Source organism: Macaca fascicularis, chromosome 11 (assembly GCF_037993035.2).
Source record: "Macaca fascicularis isolate 582-1 chromosome 11, T2T-MFA8v1.1".
Taxonomy (NCBI): domain Eukaryota; kingdom Metazoa; phylum Chordata; class Mammalia; order Primates; family Cercopithecidae; genus Macaca; species Macaca fascicularis.
Window position 1 is genome coordinate 51,323,933 of NC_088385.1, and position 18,616 is coordinate 51,342,548.

The window sequence follows — 18,616 nt, forward strand, 5'->3', positions numbered from 1 at the left end:
ACTGCTCAGTGAAATCAAAGAGGACATAAACAAATGGAAGAACATACCATGCTCATGGATAGGAAGAATCAATATTGTGAAAATGGCCATACTGCCCAAGGTTATTTATAGATTAAATGCCATCCCCATCAAGCTACCAATGAGTTTCTTCACAGAATTGGAAAAAACTGCTTTAAAGTTCATATGGAACCAAAAAAGAGCCCGCATCTCCAAGACAATCCTAAGTCAAAAGAACAAAGCTGGAGGCATCATGCTACCTGACTTCAAACTATACTGCAAGGCTACAGTAACCAAAACAGCATGGTACTGGTACCAAAACAGAGATATAGACCAATGGAACAGAACAGAGTCCTCAGAAATAATACCACACATCTACAGCCATCTGATCTTTGACAAACCTGAAAGAAACAAGAAATGGGGAAAGGATTCCCTAGTTAATAAATGGTGCTGGGAAAATTGGCTAGCCATAAGTAGAAAGCTGAAACTGGATCCTTTCCTTACTCCTTATACGAAAATTAATTCAAGATGGATTAGAGACTTAAATGTTAGACCTAATACCATAAAAACCCTAGAGGAAAACCTAGGTAGTACCATTCAGGACACCGGCATGGGCAAAGACTTCATGTCTAAAACACCAAAAGCAACGGCAGCAAAAGCCAAAATTGACAAATGGGATCTAATTAAACTAAAGAGCTTCTGCACAGCAAAAGAAACTACCATCAGAGTGAACAGGCAACCTACAGAATGGGAGAAAATTTTTGCAATCTACTCATCTGACAAAGGGCTAATATCCAGAACCTACAAAGAACTGAAACAAATTTACAAGAAAAAAACAAACAACCCATCAAAAAGTAAGCAAACGATATGAACAGACATTTCTCAAAAGAAGACATTCATACAGCCAACAGACACAGGAAAAAATGCTCATCATCACTGGCCCTCAGAGAAATGCAAATCAAAACCACAATGAGATACCATCTCACACCAGTTAGAATGGCAATCATTAAAAAGTCAGGAAACAACAGGTGCTGGAGAGGATGTGGAGAAATAGGAACACTTTTACACTGTTGGTGGGATTGTAAACTAGTTCAACCATTATGGAAAACAGTATGGCGATTCCTCAAGGATCTAGAACTAGATGTACCATATGACCCAGCCATCCCATTACTGGGTATATACCCAAAGGATTATAAATCATGCTGCTATAAAGACACATGCACACGTATGTTTATTGCGGCACTATTCACAATAGCAAAGACTTGGAATCAACCCAAATGTCCATCAGTGACAGACTGGATTAAGAAAATGTGGCACATATACACCATGGAATACTATGCAGCCATAAAAAAGGATGAGTCTGTGTCCTTTGTAGGGACATGGATGCAGCTGGAAACCATCATTCTTAGCAAACTATCACAAGAACAGAAAACCAAACACCGCATGTTCTCACTCATAGGTGGGAACTGAACAATGAGATCACTTGGACTCGGGAAGGGGAACATCACACACCGGGGCCTATCATGGGGAGGGGGGAGGGGGGAGGGATTGCATTGGGAGTTATACCTGATGTAAATGACGAGTTGATGGGTGCTGACGAGTTGATGGGTGCAGCACAGCAACATGGCACAAGTATACATATGTAACAAACCTGCACGTTATGCACATGTACCCTAGAACTTAAAGTATAATAATAATAATAAATAATAATAATAAAAAAATAAAAATAAAAAAAGGAAGACATCAATGTAAAACTAGCCTTAAAATAGTCCTTCTCCCACTTTAATGTGCATAAGAATTGCCTCGGAAGCTTGTAAAAATTTGAGACCCAACCCTGACCCACTCAAGCAGTATTAAGGTTGTGTCCAGGAATGTGCATTTTTCATAAGATCATCAGGTCGTTCTGATGCAGTCTGAACCACATTCTAAGATGCAATGTTAGAAAACCAAATTTTATACTGATGAAAATAAACTGAGAATGTGAACACTAAAATTCCTCTCCAGTTGAGCATATGGCTGAAAAGAATTGGATAGCCACCAAATTATTAAGATGATAAATTAATAGACTCTACACCCAAAACGTGCTCTCTTCAAATTTTGTATGCATAGAAATCACCTGGAGATCTTGTTAACATGCAGATTCTGATTCAGAAGGACGGAGACAAAGTATAAGATTCTGCATTTTTAACAAGCTCATAGATAGTGGCCCATGTTGCTGGTCCTTGGACCAAATGTTGAACTTCAAGCACTGAGGTCTTGAAAAAAAAAACTGCCAAAAGAGTATAAAAACAGTATTACTTACTTTTAACAAAGCACAAAACCATCAGTCACATTTCTCATTTCCACGTGCATCTGGAAAATGGGCAGAGATTTTAGGATGTCACCTCTGCTAGTAAGTCAACTCCATGAAGGCAGGGGTTTAGTAGGAGGGTTTTGCTCATGAGTATATGACCAACACTCATTATATGCCTGGCACATAGGATGTGCTTAATAAATACTGTGAATAATGAATGCTGAATAAAGATTATCTACATTATATCTGATGATAGAAACCAGTCAAAAATCAAATTCCCAAGAAGAACCTGTAGATCCACCTCAGAAAAAAGTGCTTGTTCCTAGTGCTATTTAACATATAGCTATATGACTAATTGATGACTTAATTTATTATTTCTTCCCTATATAGCATCCAAAGCAATTATGATCTCTAATAGACATAATTATGAGTATTCTATAGGTAAGCCACTAAATTGAGGGGGGAAAAAATCAGCTGACCATGAAAGTCACACAACTATGGGGAGCTGTTTCAAAAGAAGAATACAGGCATACCTTGTTTTATTGCAGTTCACTTCAACTGCCTTCTACAGATAATGTGCTTTTTACGAATTGAAGGTTTGTGACACTCTACATTGACCAAGTCTGCCAGCACCATTTTTCCAACAGCAGGTGCTTGTTTCATGTCTCCATGTCACGTTTTAGGAATTCCCACAATATTTCAAAAATTTTCATTATTATTATATCTGTTGGGGTTATCTGTGAATAATGATCTTGATTTTACTATTTGAATTCTCCTAGGGCACTAAGAACAGTGCCCATATAAGATGGCAAACTTAATCAATAACTGTGTGTGTTCTGACGGCTCTACTGACTGGCCATTCCCATCTCTCCCCTTTTCCTCAGTCCAGTCTAATCCCTGAGATACAATGATATTGAAATTAGGCCAATTAATAAATGTTCAAGTGAGAAGAGTTACACGTCTCTCATTGTAAATCAAAAGGGAGAAATGACGAAGTTTAGTGAAGAAGGTATGTTGAAAGTCAATACAGGCCAAAAGTTAGGCCTCTGGAGTAGCCAAGTTGTAAATGCAAAGGAAGGAATATTAAAGTGTTACTCCATAGAACACATGAATTACTGAAAGCGAAATGGTCTTACTGATGACATGGAGAAAGTTTGAGTAGTATGGATGGAAGGTACAATCAACCACAACATTCCCTTGAGCCAAAGCCTAATCAAGGGCAAGGCCCTAACTCTCTTCAATTCTAGAAGGCTGAGAGAGGTGAGGAAGCTGCAGAAGAAAAGTTTAAAGCTAGCAGAGGTTGGCTCATTATGTTTAAGGAAAGAAGCCATCTCTATAGCAGAAAAGAGGAAGGTGAACCAACAAGCGCTGATGTACAAACTGCAGCAAGTTATTCAAATGATCTAGCTAAGACCATTGGCCAAGTTAGCTATACTAAACAACAGGTTTTCAATCAAGACAAAATGACCTTCCATTAGGAGAAAATGCCATACAGAATTTTCATAGCTAGAGAGACAGAAGTCAATGCCTGGCTTCATAGTTTCCAAGGAGAGGCTGACTCTCTTGTTAGGGGCTAATGCAGTTGTTGTGACGTTAAGTTGAAGCCATTGCTCATTGACCATTTCAAAAACCCTGGGGCCCTTAAGAATTATGCTAAAACTACTCTGCCTGTGCTCTATAAATGGAACAATGAAGCCTAGATGATGGCCACACTTCTGTTTACACCACGTTTTACTAAAGGTTTAAAGCCCACTGTTCAGGTTAAAAAAAAAAAAAAAGGATTCCTTTCAAATTATTGTGACCCACTGACAATGTTCCTAGTCACCCAAGAGCTCTGATGGCAATGCACTAGGAGACTAATGTTTTCATGGCTGCTAACACTACATCCATTCTACAGCTCATGAATCAAGGAGTCATTTACACTTTATAGTCTTATTATTTAAGAAATGTATTTCTTAAGACTGTAGCTGCCATAGATAGTGATTCCTCTCTTGAATCTGGGCAAAGTAAATGGAAAACCTTCTGGGCAAGATTCACCATTCTAGATGACACTAAGAAACTTCTTGATTCATGGGAAGAGGTCAAGATAACAACACTAACAGGAGTTTGGAATAAGTTGATTCCAGCACTCACAGATGACTTTGAGTGGTTCAATACTTCAGTAGAGGGAGTAACTGCAGATGCAGTGGAAATAGTAAGAGTACTAGAATTAGAAATGAAGCCTGAAGATGTGACTGAATTGCTGCAATCTCATGTTAAAATTTGAACAGATGATAAATTGTTTCTTATGAATAAGCAAAGAAAGTAGCTTCCTGAGATGAAATCTACTCCTGGTAAAAATGCTGTAAGCATTGTTGAAATGACAACCAAGAATTTAGAATATTACAAAAAAACTTAGTTGATAAAGCAGCAGCAGGGTTTAAGAGAATTGATTACAATTTTGAAAAAAGTTATACTGTAGATAAGATGCCATCAAATAGCATTGCACGCTACAGAGAAATCTCTCATGAAAGGAAGAGTCAATCAATTGACAAACTTCATTGTTATCTTATTTTAAGAAATTTCCACAGCCATCCTAACCTTCAGCAACTATCTCCTTGATCAATCAGCAGCCATCAACATCGAGGCAAGACCCTCCATCACAAAAAATATTATTATGACTCTCTGAAAGCTCAGATGATTGCTAGCATTTTTTGCAGTAAAATATTTTTAAATAAAGATAAGTACATTTTTAAAGACATAAGGACATGCACACTTAAAAGACTACAGTAGAGTGTAAATATAATTTTTATATGCACTGGGAGACAAAACAGTCTATGTGACTTGCTTTATTGCAATATTAGCTTTATTGCAGTGGTCTGGAAACAAACCAGCAATATCTCCAAGGTATGCCTGTATATGGAGAGCATTGATTGTGTCTTCAGTTAGCTTTGCATGAGAAACCATGCCTAAGAAGAAATTTAGAAAGGTTTCATTTTTATCAGGTTTGATTTACAAATTTCAAAATCCTCTCCTATCAAAGGAGACCTCTGCTTCGAATTTTAAAATGTCCTTTTCTCTTATTTGAATATCTTAATGGTGTTCAAGTCTAGAAATGAATGGAAATTGTTTTGACTCTGAGAAAGTTGAAGCATAGTAGAAAGTAAATGATGAATGAGCCCAGATGAATAGCTAATGCAAGTTCAAATTTAGCTATGTCACTTAGTAGGGATTTTCAGAACTTCCATAACAGAATTCTTTAATTGAAGAAGGAATGATTCTCATGAAAAAATAAATCCATTATTTCCTCAACATTGTAAATATCTTACATAGATGTTCCTCAAAGCCTAAAAATACTTTAATGTTTCCATATATCATATTAATCCTGAAAGCTGTTTTATGTAGCAATTTTTCCACTTGATTGAATGGATAGATGATGCCATTAAAAGGTCAAGTCATGACATTTGGAAACCTCAGAAATACTTTTGCTCTTCTCTGTCTCTCTTTCTCTCTTTTAAATTTTACCTGTTATGGTTAATTTTATGTGACAACTTGACTAGGCCAGGTGGTAACCAGACATTTGGTCAAACATTATTCTGGGTGTGTCTGTGAGGGTGTTTCTGGATGCAATTAACATTTGAATCTGTAGACTGAGTAAAGCAGATTAATCCCCCCTTAACGTGGACAGGCCTCATACAATCAATTGAAGACTTGAATAGAACAAAAAGACTGAGTAAGAGGGAAATTTCGTCTGCCTAAGTCCTTGAATTAGAACGTTGGTCTTCTCCTAACCTCAAACTGGAACTTATACCATTGAGTCTCCAAATCTCGGGCCTTTGAACTCAGACTGAAACTATGCCACTGGCTCTCCTGAGTCTCCAGCTTGCCCACTGCAGATTTTGGGACTTGTCAACCTCCATAGGCATGTCAGCCAATTCCTTATAATAATAAATCTCACATATATATAATATACAATGCGTGTGCACACACACACACATATTATTGGTTCTGTTTTTCTGGAGAACCCTGACTAATACAGTATCGACTTTTTTTTTTATTTATTTAAGAAATTCTACCATAGTATACCACAGAGAGTGCATCATTAATGACAGTTTTGAAAGTGACAGTGTCTGCTAGAGTTCCCTAATTAATCCCATAGGGCTCAGTTCTCTAGGTTATTTATCCTAGCTGTTAGCAAGCCTCCCATTAGATCCAGCAGGGACTTGTGTGCTGGGTTTGCAATCAGAGAATTGAGTTCATTCTGTAGCTTTCCTTTCATATCTCTTGGAGCAACTTTCTGAGGCTATCGCTCATCTTACTCTTAAAGGAATCCTTTCAGATTTCCTCTATATCTCAGTTAATCATATGCAAATATGGTTGTGTCAGGAATTCATCACTAAACAAGTTAGTTGTGAGATGGTAAGCAGCTGAAAAAAAAGAGAAGAAAGGAGACAGAAGGGGTAAAAGGGAAGAAGGAAGGAAGGAAGAAAGGAAGGAAGGAGAGAAGGGAGGGAGGGAGAAGGAAGGGAGGGACGAAGGAAGGGAGGGGCGGAGGAAGAGACCGGAGAGGGAGGAGGAGGGAGGGAGGAAGGAAGAAAAGAAAGAAGGAAAGAGGGGAAGGAGGGAGGAAAGGAGAGAGGGAGGGAAAGAGGGAGAAAGTGCGGGAGCAAAGGATGTTGGTTACATGATTTCTCTAATGGCAATGAGCTGCTTTCTGGATGAAATACAAAATCAGAGTGAGACTCCGTCTCCAAAAAAAAAAAAAAAAAAAGAAGCATTTAATTTTTAAAGTAGCTAACTATGATTAAAAATGCCTTTCTAAAGAAAAATCTTACGCTACTCTTTCTTATACAAAGAATTAGATTCAATATTTAATAAATAAATTAGTCTGGGCATAATGGCTCATGCCTGTGACCCCAGTGCTTTAGAAGGTGGAGTGGGATGGTCACTTGAGCCCGGGAGTTTGAGACCATCCTGGGCAACAAAGCAAGACGCCATCTCTACCAAAAGTAAAATCATTAGCCGGGTGTGAAGGCACACGCCTGTAAGCCTCAGCTACTCAGGAGGCTGAGGTGGGAGGATCGCTTACCCAGGAATTCAAGGCTTTAGTGAGCCATGATCATGCCACTGCATATCAACCATGCCTGGACAACAGAGTGAGACTCTGTCTATACAAAATTAATTAAAAGTGGTAAAGAGAAAAAGTCCTCAGAATTTGAAGACAGATGATGTGAATTTGAACCCTGAATTTACTGTTTGCTGCCTGGATAAATGATTTTGAAGGAGTCATTTGACATGCAAGCTCTTTAGTTTTCTAAACTACAAAATAGATTATAATAAAGCTTTCATCATCATAGGACTGTTGGACGAAATAAGATCATATATATGACCAGCCTAGGCAACACAGTGAAATCATATCTCTCCAAAAAAAATTTAAAAAGAAAAAAAGAAAATAAATTAGCCAGGCATGGTGGTGCATGCCTGTAGTCCCAGCTACTTGGGAGACTGAGGTGGGGGGATTGCTTGAGCGCAAGAGGTTGAGGCTGCAGTGAGCCAAGATTGCAACACTGCACTCCAGCCTAGGCAAAAGAGTGAGGTCCTGCCTCAAAAACACACAGAAACCCATGATATGTGAAAAGCATTTTAAATGCCTCCAAAGAACCATAGTTTTGCTCACATTACTTTGTACATAGGCGAGAATTCCCTGAAATGCAGAACAAGAAAGAGGGGGGAAGAGGCATCATTAGCCAAAAGATAGCATTAAAAAGACAGGAATGAGGCGGGAGAAATCAATGTTTTTATTGATGTAAAGGATGAAGCTTAAAAAATAGATATTTGAACTAGATGTCTAAATATAAAAGTTTATTAGTTAATTTTTGAGGATTCCAACTCTGGCACATCACAGGTGCTTAGTAAACGAATATTTACTAAGATTTCCATGTTCAGGGTCAACTGGTATTTATTACACACCTTACACATACCAGATATTTCATGTTGAAGTGAGTTGCTTTGCAAATTTTAGGTAGAATTCAAATCTTAGGAAAAAAATGAGTGTTCTGTAAAAGCAATTGTGAAGATGGGGAAACTTCTAATAGTTGAGGTCCTTTGAATGTGTATGTTATTTATCAGTGCACATATAATTTAATAAATAATGAACGTTATGAATGAACAATTTCCTTTTCTTGCACTATTGAGAATAATTTTTAAAGCCCAACAGAAATTAATTTAAAACTGAATCCCTTTCTAGCTACAAAAGTCAGTACCATGATTAGATTTTCTTATATATAGTACAAATGCAACTCAACAAACTCAGTGCTTGCCGAGTCATTCTTTAGTGATGAGTCAACTCAGCACTTCAGACCATCAGTCAACAAATCTTTCTTAAGCTCTACATTGCCTCTATTTTAGAAGTTTGTGAGAATTCAAGGAAAATAAACAGGCTGTGATCACTAGGTACTTATAGTTGAGAGAAGTATACACAGATACATATACTGAAATCTGAATGAATAAATAACACAGTATATAATAAAGTACAGTAAGGCCTCCTTGCTTAACATAGGTAGGCTCTTGGAAACGGCAACTTTAAGTGAAATGGCATACAACGAATGTAACCAACTTTAACATAGGCTAATGGCTGTAAATAAGGGTTAAGTTCTTTCAGCATATTTCTGGTCACAGAAACATCACCAAACTTCTAAACTAAAGACCAAAACACTTACTAATATTAAACATGGAAATAAACATGAGCTATACATACATTTAAGAACCATTAATAAAAACAAGTAAGATAATTATTTACCCACTTATTCCAGTTCAGGGTTGGGGATGGCTGGAGCCTGACCGGGTAGCCCAGGGGACAAGGCAGGAACCAGCCCTGTCCAGGATGTCATTCCATCATAAAACCACTGACACACACCCACACTCACTCACATCAGGGCCATTTAGACACACCAGTGACTCTACCATACACAGCTTTGGGGTGTGGAGGAAACTGGAGTATCTGGGAAAATCCACACAGACGTGGGGAAAATGTGTAAACTCCACACAGACTGTGGCCTCAGTCAGGAATATTTTTTTCTCATCAACATTATAATGAAACAACATTAAATGAAATGACATTATCTGAGGATGTGTTGTATACTCCAGCTGAACAACTGGATATAGACTAGTATAAAGTACTAATTGTTCAGTCAGATAAAATAAAAAGAGAATATGAGAAAGTATATGCACACAATAAATTCATCAGGAATTCTTCCCACAGAAGATAAAAATCAAGCAGAGTCTAGAAGAATGATTAAATCATGAATTGTTAAGCCAAAAAGCTAAAGGCATTTCTGTCAGATTAGTTTTCTAGGACTGCCATAATAAAGTACCACAAACAGGGTGTCCTGCACAACAGAAACTCATTGTCTCCCAGTTTTGGAGGCTAGAAGTCCAAAATCAAGTTGTTGACAGGGTTGGTTCCTCCTGAGAGCTGTGAAGTACAATTTGTTCCATGCTCCTCACCTAGCTGCTGGTGCTTTGCTAGTGATCTTTGGTTTTCCTTGGCTTACAGTCACATCATCCTGATCTCTGTCTTCATGTTGACATGATAATTTCCCTATGTGTCTGTATCCAAATTTCTCCTCTTTATAACGAAAGCGATCATACTGGAGTAGGGTCTCACCCTTCTCCAGCATGATTTTATCTCATCTTAACACATTAAATCTGCAATATTCCTATTTCCAAATAAGGTTACATTCTGAGATGCTCATGGTTAAAATGAGAATCTAAATGTGGGCTGGGGTGTGAGGGCAACACAATTCAATTCATAACTCAGATGAATCATTATCAGCAAAAGAAATGACCATGATAGGTGGCCTGCTCAGGGCTAATGGATAAATAGCTATGTGCGACCAGGTGACATACAGCCCTGGAAGCTGGGCAAAGAAGTTCGAACTTGATGTGGTGAGCAAGAAGAAGGCACTGGGAACACTCAAATAGAATAAATGATGTTTTATGAATGCTGATCTGGAGAGTGGGTCCTGGTTGGTTAGGAGTGGGAAGAGACAAAGGAGGCAGAGTGTCTAAACAGATGGTGACATGAAGTGAAAAATGACACCTGGAGGCAGGAATCAGAAGGAAAGAGATTGAATGAATCCAAGAGAAACTAGGCTATCAATAAGAAATTAGGTACTTGGAGGTGGGGTCAGACTATACCGAACTATTTCCCATATTCTTGTTAATTTGAAGAAATGTCTCACAAACTTACTTTAAAATTCATTAATAAGCCATCAATTACCAATTTTTATAATTATGTGTGGTATGCAATCATATAAATGACTCACTTTTGCAGGACTCTTCCTGTTCTTGGTATAATGTCAAAGGCTTAGATAGGAAAAACGCCACTGGTTTTAAGAAGTTTGGAAATCACAAAAGTCTTCATCGTAATGCGCTATTGGACTGACACAGCTGTCATCCTCAGCAACTAATACATGCTGAAGAAAGAAACTTACAAAATGACTCTGGAAGCCACCATCTAAAATAGAATGCCAAGATTACCCTAACATAATACTGAATAGTGGAATGTGAGGAAAGAAGATATAATCAAAACATCAAAAGATCCCATAATTTTTACTGTCAAGTGAAGACATGTAGCAAAAAAACAGTCTGAAAAACAGGATGTCCAACATAATTTTTGACAACTTTTATATCTTAGATGTACTGACAAAATACCAAATGTGAGGTAAAATATTTAAAAACATAGAAAGAAATCTATAGGAGATGAGATGGATGGATGGAGATGAATATATAATTTTTAAAGAGAAATGTGATAAGCATGCAGTTAACAAAAAACTAAGTAGGCCAATATACTTCCAGACATTCTAGATCCCTTATACAGAAAAGCTAGAGAAGTCATGCTGTCATAAAATCCTAATATTAAACTATGTTTATAAATATCTGAGGTGTTGCAAAACTCACTGAAGAACAAGAAGCTATCATCTACCTGGCTGAGATACTGGGGCAAGGGCAAACGGTACAGAAGTTAAATAAGAAAAAGTGGGTCGGGCAGAAAAATTCCTTCTTTAGCTTCAGGTCCCCTAAGCTACTTCCTTTCTCCATCCCTTTGTAGGCAAACATCTAGAAGAAGCCCTCTCCCTTCTTCAGATTCATTTTTTTCCCTTAGACAATATTCAATGTACTCCAAACTGGCTTGTATCACCAACTTTGCACCAAAATCACTATTGCTGTCCTCAGTGTCATCTGGGAGGTTCAACGCAAAGGACATCTTTCAGTCTTCATTTTTCTTGATCTCTCAGACACACCCTACTTTCTGCTTGAAATTCTCTCTTCTCTTGGCTTCTGTGACACCACCTTCTCTTCTCTTTCCTCTTACATTTCAGCCATGACTTTGCTATCACCATCACCAAATCATCTTTTCTATAAAATGCTCAAGTGTTGCTCAGAACTCTCTAGGCAATCCCTTCCATCTCCTCAACTAACATTTAGATGCCAAAGAATTCCAAATTTTTTTGTCTAACTTAAACTTCCCTTAATGCCAAATTGAAGTATATTCAACTGGTTACTCAACTTAGATGTCCCATAGGCACTCCAAATCCATCATGATTTTCTCACTCAATCTGTTCCCTAAGTGAGCAGCGCCAACATCTGCCTGTTTATTAGTCCAGAAACCTGGGAATCAACCTCTAAACCTCTCTCCTCATCATCTGCTATCACCAATTAATCAAGAATGGCTGGTTTTACCTCTCAAATGCTCTTAGACACATCCACATTTCCACTTCTATTTTTAAGACAAGCCCTCACTGGCTTTCGCCCACTGGTTTGCCTGCATCCAGCCTTACTCCCGTTCATCCTACAGCTGGAGTGATATGTTTAAAACATGAGTGTGACTATGACACTTCTCGGCTTAAAATCTTTAATTAGCTGCCCCTTGTTCTTCACATGAAACTCCTAATCTTTAGTGTGACCTTTAAGATCCTGCTTCTCATCATCAGTCTCACTGGGCACCTCTCCTGTGCTCTCTGCTATTGACCTTCCCTTCCCTCGGTTCTTAAAAAGTCCTTCTTTCTACCTGAAAGCCCTTAGACATGCTGATTTACCCATGTAAGAGATTCTCTTCTTTTCTACTCTTCCTTCCATGATTCCCTGACTTTTACTTACCCTTCAAATTCCAGAATAAAACTCTTCTCGCTCAAGCAAAATTTTCCCTAACCCCACCACCCAGATCACATGCCCTATTAACCTATTTCTCTTTTAGAATAGTTGCCACATTTGCAATGAAATGTTCTTTGGTGTAATGAAATGGCCTGTTAATTATCTTTCTTGCCTGACAGAATATTAGTCATGTATATCTAATTTACTACTTTACCTATATCTCTAACTTTGCACAAAGTAAGTATTTAATAAATATTTATTGAATGAATGAATGAACTCCAATGGTTACCAGTGTTATAATAACCATGATCAAGAAAACTGTAGTAAAAATCAATAGTCTCAATTACAGTCATATCATTACACAACCCCACAGATTTAGTAAATAAAATTGTATGCTATTTACAAACAACAGCTTGCTTATTTTTATGTATAATCACAAGTGTAATTTTTTTAAGGACCAAATATGTAACATGCAAAATTGCATTAAAAATGTTTAAAAGGGTGTTCCTTCTAAGAAGTCAAAACATCTTCAAAGTTAGCAACCATGCCACAATCAAAAGGAAAACCATATTTGATAAGAATTATTCAAATCCTGAATAATATTTTGTTATTTGGACTAAATAACAAAAGATATATTAGAAGTCCTTATGTATAAAAAAATTCAAGATATCTTGAATTTGATTATATCAATATGTTCAACAAATTTTTCCATCAGTTTCTTACGCTTTGAAGATTATATATTCAAATGACAATTAGTATAAAGTTGTAAAACATGTCATTGTATAGTGCATTCAAGATGAAAACAGCTGCCAATCTGTGCCACAGATTTTATCCAGAACACTTCCAGATAAAAACTGAGTGAGTTGGTCTTTATGATTAGGCCAATTTTCAGTAAGTTTCACTGATAAATAATTTAAACAAGTAAGGTAATCTAAATATCTGGCCCCTTTCCTTAACTTCTTTCCTGTCTCAATAAACGGCAATGCCATCCATGTGTTGCTCAGATTCCAAATCTCGGCTCCTCTTGATCAATTCTACACCACAACGAACTATCTGCAAGTATTTTTGGCTCTACTTTCAAAATGTACTATGAATATACCTCACTCCTCTTCACCTCCTATAGCTTTCCTTATCCAGGCCATCAACATCTGTACCTGAACTACTGCAATAGCCTTCCAACTGGTCTCCAATTTCCACTGCTCCCCACTACACCCAACACCATAGTTCGCCTATCACACTGGAGCCAGAACTATCCTTTTCAATACAAGGCTGAGCATATCACTGTCCTCCTTGATGCAACTCTGAAATCCTTGCAAACTTTCCTACATTACCTGGCCCCTGCCTAATTCTCCAACAGGATTGCCTTGATTTGTCTGCTCCACTACATTTTCCTTCATTTTGTTCCTAGAGCATTCTAAGCTCATTCCCACTTTTTATTCTTCTGGTTGAAATGTTCTATCCAAGATTATTACATGGCTGTTTCCTTTCTTACCATCAAGTCTCAGGTTAACCACCACTCTCCCCTCACTCCCTGCCCCAGAGGTTGACCACTCTGAATAAATCCCCAGCCAATCTTTAGTGCATCATCCTGTTTCATTTTCTTCCTATTAATTTTTACTACCCGAAATTGTCTTCTCTAGTTCTATGGTCACCCAGTAATTCTCTGTCTTACCCCCAGAATGTAAAGATCCTGAGCACAGGATATTTGTAAGTCTTGTTCACCATTTACTCCACTTTACACCAAGCCTAGAAAAATGTTCAGGACGCAGTAGGTGCTCACTAAATATTTATTACATGATTGAATATACTTAATAGCATCAAAAGCAGCTCAAAAATTTTTAAAAAGTAATAATCATATAAGTAAAATTCAAAACAAAATATCACATGAATCATGTAGTTTCGTGTTATACATATAAACAATATCAAAGGGGTTTGTTATATGTTAGAAATCTCAAATATTATAATGAAAATACATTAGTTTCCTAAGAAAGTTTACCTCTATGTTACGTAAGGGTAAAAATCCATTTTATGTAAAATCTTTTAAGATGAGGAATTTTAAATAAATCTGCATTATGAATGGGGAAGGGAAGCCATATTTATTTTCTTCTGCAAAACTGGAATGATCCCTTTAGGACTGAATCAGTAGCATTTAAAGAAATATTTTGATCCAAAGGTCAATTTAAAAAATGAATACAGATTTTTAAGAAAAAGAAAAAAACTATTTAAAGCTAAGGGAAACAACAGAAGTTGGTTTTCCAAGAGCCAACAAATCACCCTGCAGCTAAACAGAACCTGTGTATTTATACCTGAGGTTTTCCATCTCCACAGATCTATGGCACATGCTTGACATGTTGAGTGGGTAAGTTTAGAACTCTCCAAAACTTTCTCCGAATGCCCAAACACCTCCAAATCAATGTTCTGGTTTGTAGAACCCATTAGCTAGTTACACAATTAATAGGAATGATTCAAATCCATACCTCAGGGAAATAATAAATTACCACATCTCATGGACTTCTTCAGGAAGAATCAAAGCCAGAGCATTTGAAAATGTCAAGGGTCTGCTCACTGTATGTGGACACTTTCCACGAGAGAATAAACTATCTTGGGTATTAGTTAAGATTTTTAAAAGTAACTAGAAAATGATTTACTCCACTGGAACTATTTACTAAATACTACAGAGCATGAATACAATCACTTAGATTACTTAGGGTAGCAAACAAAAATAGCAGTAGGCACTTTATCTTCCTGTTAAGTGATTGCCCTTGTTACACAACACTGTCTGGAAAACTCTGACTACAATTCTAACTGCAAGCCACAGTAATCATGTCAATATGTGAGCTATCTGAATATCTAATTATGAAAAAAGAAGGCAATTTCACAGTGGAAGAATTGTTCTAATTCAAGAAACCAGCCATATTAACTTATTAGTCTGACATATAGCAGATAGCTGAAAAACTTTAATTTGAAAGATAATTATTTTTAGCTGATTAATATGCTTCAAATTAAATTCACCGCTTTTAATGGGACCATCAACTTGACAACCTGGGAAATTAATAAATTTTGCATGCAGTAATCCTAGAAAATTTATACAGCTGAGCTACACATCATTACAAGGATTACCTTCACAGTAGGCATTATCTTCTCGAAGAGCCCTAAAACCATCTCGACAGCTACAAACAGCCCTGTCATTCAGATTTCTGCAGACAGAATTCTCCATGCAGTTATGTCTTTCAGAACAAAAGTCATAACCTACAGAAAAAAAAAAGAAATTTATTAAGGTAAATGAAACTATGACAATGCAAATTTTCCTACTTAATATTTTCTTTAATTTTGAAGCTATGACTTGCTAAATAATTTTTAAATTAGTATCTTCATCAACATTTACAGAAGAATCACATGCTGTGAATACCAAAAAGTTCTTCTTTACGTTTAACTCAATTAATTTCCATTTCAAGTTAACTCTATTTCTTCTTTGGTTTTTGACTTTATAAATGCTATCTAGTCTCTAATATTCTAATTATAAACCTCCAAGTATCTGAAAAAAGAAATATTATTAGGGTTCAAAATAAAGATTTATAACATAGAAGGTAACACAATGAGAAGGTAATCTGGTAACTGGAGGTTCAACATTATCAACACCTGTGGGTAAAACTAACCAAATCAGATGAAATGCACCTATTGTATATTTAAGAAATTAGACAGCTTAGCATCCAAAAAAAAACTTTCTAAATGTGTTAAAGATGAATATTACATCACTTTAACCTAATTTTCTCTAGAAATCTACAAGGCAAAGTATGTTCACTCTAAAGAGGAAGAAAAATTTTGAGAAATACAGAGATTTCACATATCTGAGTCTTTATGAGAGAAAAGAAAAATGTAACATTTTATAAACAGTGACATCAATCATGTGCAATTTCTCAAGATCTCTTTTTGTGGTCTGAATCCCTTGTTCAAGGATCATCTAAGATGCTGAAATGAAGTCTTCAAAACTGGAATCCATATTTAATGGAAATTACATAATTATATATCATTCAACCATTTTTACATTGCTTGGTGTATGTTATTTATCTAGTTTTGCGCTTTCTAATGGATTACTATTTTAGCCCATGTTAAAAAAAAAAAAAGAAAAAGAAACAAGGTGGCTGGGCATAGTGGTTCACACCTGTAATCCCAGCACTTTGGGAGGCTGAGGCAGATGGATCATTTGAGATCAGGAGGTGGAGGCCAGCCTGGCCAACATGGTGAAACCCTGTCTGTACTAAAAATACAAAAATTAGCTGGGCATGGTGGCAAGTGCCTGTAATCCCAGCTACTCTGGAGGCTGAGGAAGGAAAATTGCTTCAATCCAGGAGGCAGAGGTTCTAGTGAGCCAAGATCACGCTGCTGCAATCCAGCCTGGGCAAAAGAGTAAGACTCCATCTCAACAACAACAAAAAGGACTAAAAAGGTATATTTCATGTATCTTAGAATAATCTGATCTACCTATAGGCAAGAAGACTTTTACTTGCGAAAATCATATAGATGGAAGTACTAAATTGGTTCATCTTATCTGTAATCAAATTGGTCTTCATTCTGATTATAATTACAGAGTTAAAACACACTCCCTATTAATGCAACTATGATGTATAGTAAAATATTATTGGTAAAACTTAATAACCCTTAAGAACAGTAATGTTCCAAAAATGTAATAATGCCATTAAAAAACAGTAGAAAAATAATCAAATGACTCAGTGATTTCTACAAAAATAAAATAAAATAAAGTATAGGTTTATTAAGTCCAGAAAAATATAGTCAATAACAGCATTTAAAATACTTGGCAACTTAGCTTCTTTTGACAAGAGTCTTCACAATCTAAATTGTCATGATTAAGGCTGTACATTTAAAAGTAAAATTCTTAAGAAGAGCAAAAGTTAAAAATGCTTTCTCCTAGGATCTTTTTATTTCCTTCTTCTTTAAATAGCTAAATTGAGATGCTATTTCTTCAAATGTATTCCACTGTCTTTTCATAATGCCTGAGGGAGAACAATTTCAGCTAAAAAGTCATCTTCACTCTCTATTCCAATAGCTCAGCACAACATCAAACTAACTAAAAAGGCTTCAAAAACCACTTTATATTTATTCTATATTAAAACAAAGTTACTAAAAAATAGCCTACCCCTTAAGATACACAGAGTATTAAGAAACAAAGTTCTAACACAGTGTTAAATTTCTGCATACTTTTACCTGTACTGTCTCAAACAACTTTCAGAAGACTGTGACTAAGAATGGATACCATTTCTCATACATCTCTTTTTCAAAACCTTCCTTCAGCTTTTCACTTGGTTGAATTTTCTCCTCTCCCATCTTGGAATCTGCTCAATATTATCTATGCCATATGCGATATGCCATCTCTATTATCATCCATTTTCAGTTCTGTTTCAGTAATGGTGAGATCTCTCATCTCAGCATTAAACATCTTGCATACATACCCTATGTAGAGTTTCATTGCTGCAAGAATTTTCTCACTGTAAGATAACAGTGTGATCCAACTTTCACTGTTGTAGGTAAAAATTAGGAAGTGCCTTGCTTTTTACCATATGGGATTTTTAAAACACAAATACTTGAAAAATTAAAATTTCAGTCATTCAAATTCCAATTTACTATAAACAATGTCAGCTATTTTGATTCATTCTTCCAACAGATAAGTTGATTGAATCTACTGGTTATTTTGCAAAATGCTAGGGTCAAAAGGCTAACAACTAATGGGTGGAAAATTCAGACTTGATTTCAAGTAGGTTGCTTCTGATCTATAGGGAATAGCTTTAAACAAACCAGAGTATGGGTTGGTAACATAATCCTATTATCTTCATAGTTGCATTTCCATTCATATGTGCTTGGCTTTTGGAGTCGGCAGGCCCGAGTTTACATCTGATCTCTGCCACTTACTTGCTGTGTAAATTACTAACTGTACATTAATTAACCTTTCTAAGCCTTCAGTTTTTCTCACCTATAAAAATTAGTATAATAACTACCTTGCAATATGTGAGGTTCAAATGAAATTATCTATGTAAAAGCATAATAATATATTATTTGTTAATAACTAAAGTTATTAGAGCACTACTAATAAGCTGAAATTAAATATCTTGAGATCCATAAAAGAAAATTCAAATATTTCTTATAGACAGATGGATGAACCAATTATCCAATACAACC

At 36.4% G+C, this 18,616-nt stretch overlaps 1 protein-coding gene across 4 annotated transcripts in view; it reads right to left on the minus strand.

The window, feature by feature from the left end:
* The window catches only part of NELL2 (neural EGFL like 2), a 415,912-nt gene that overhangs the window by 186,835 nt on the left and 210,461 nt on the right, over positions 1-18,616 (minus strand). For all 4 annotated transcript variants that reach the window (XM_045365097.3, XM_005570625.5, XM_065524062.2 and 1 more), the window contains exon 13: positions 15,545-15,673. In XM_045365097.3, coding sequence (XP_045221032.1) covers positions 15,545-15,673 — 129 coding nt within the window. The remainder of the gene's footprint in view (positions 1-15,544; positions 15,674-18,616) is intronic.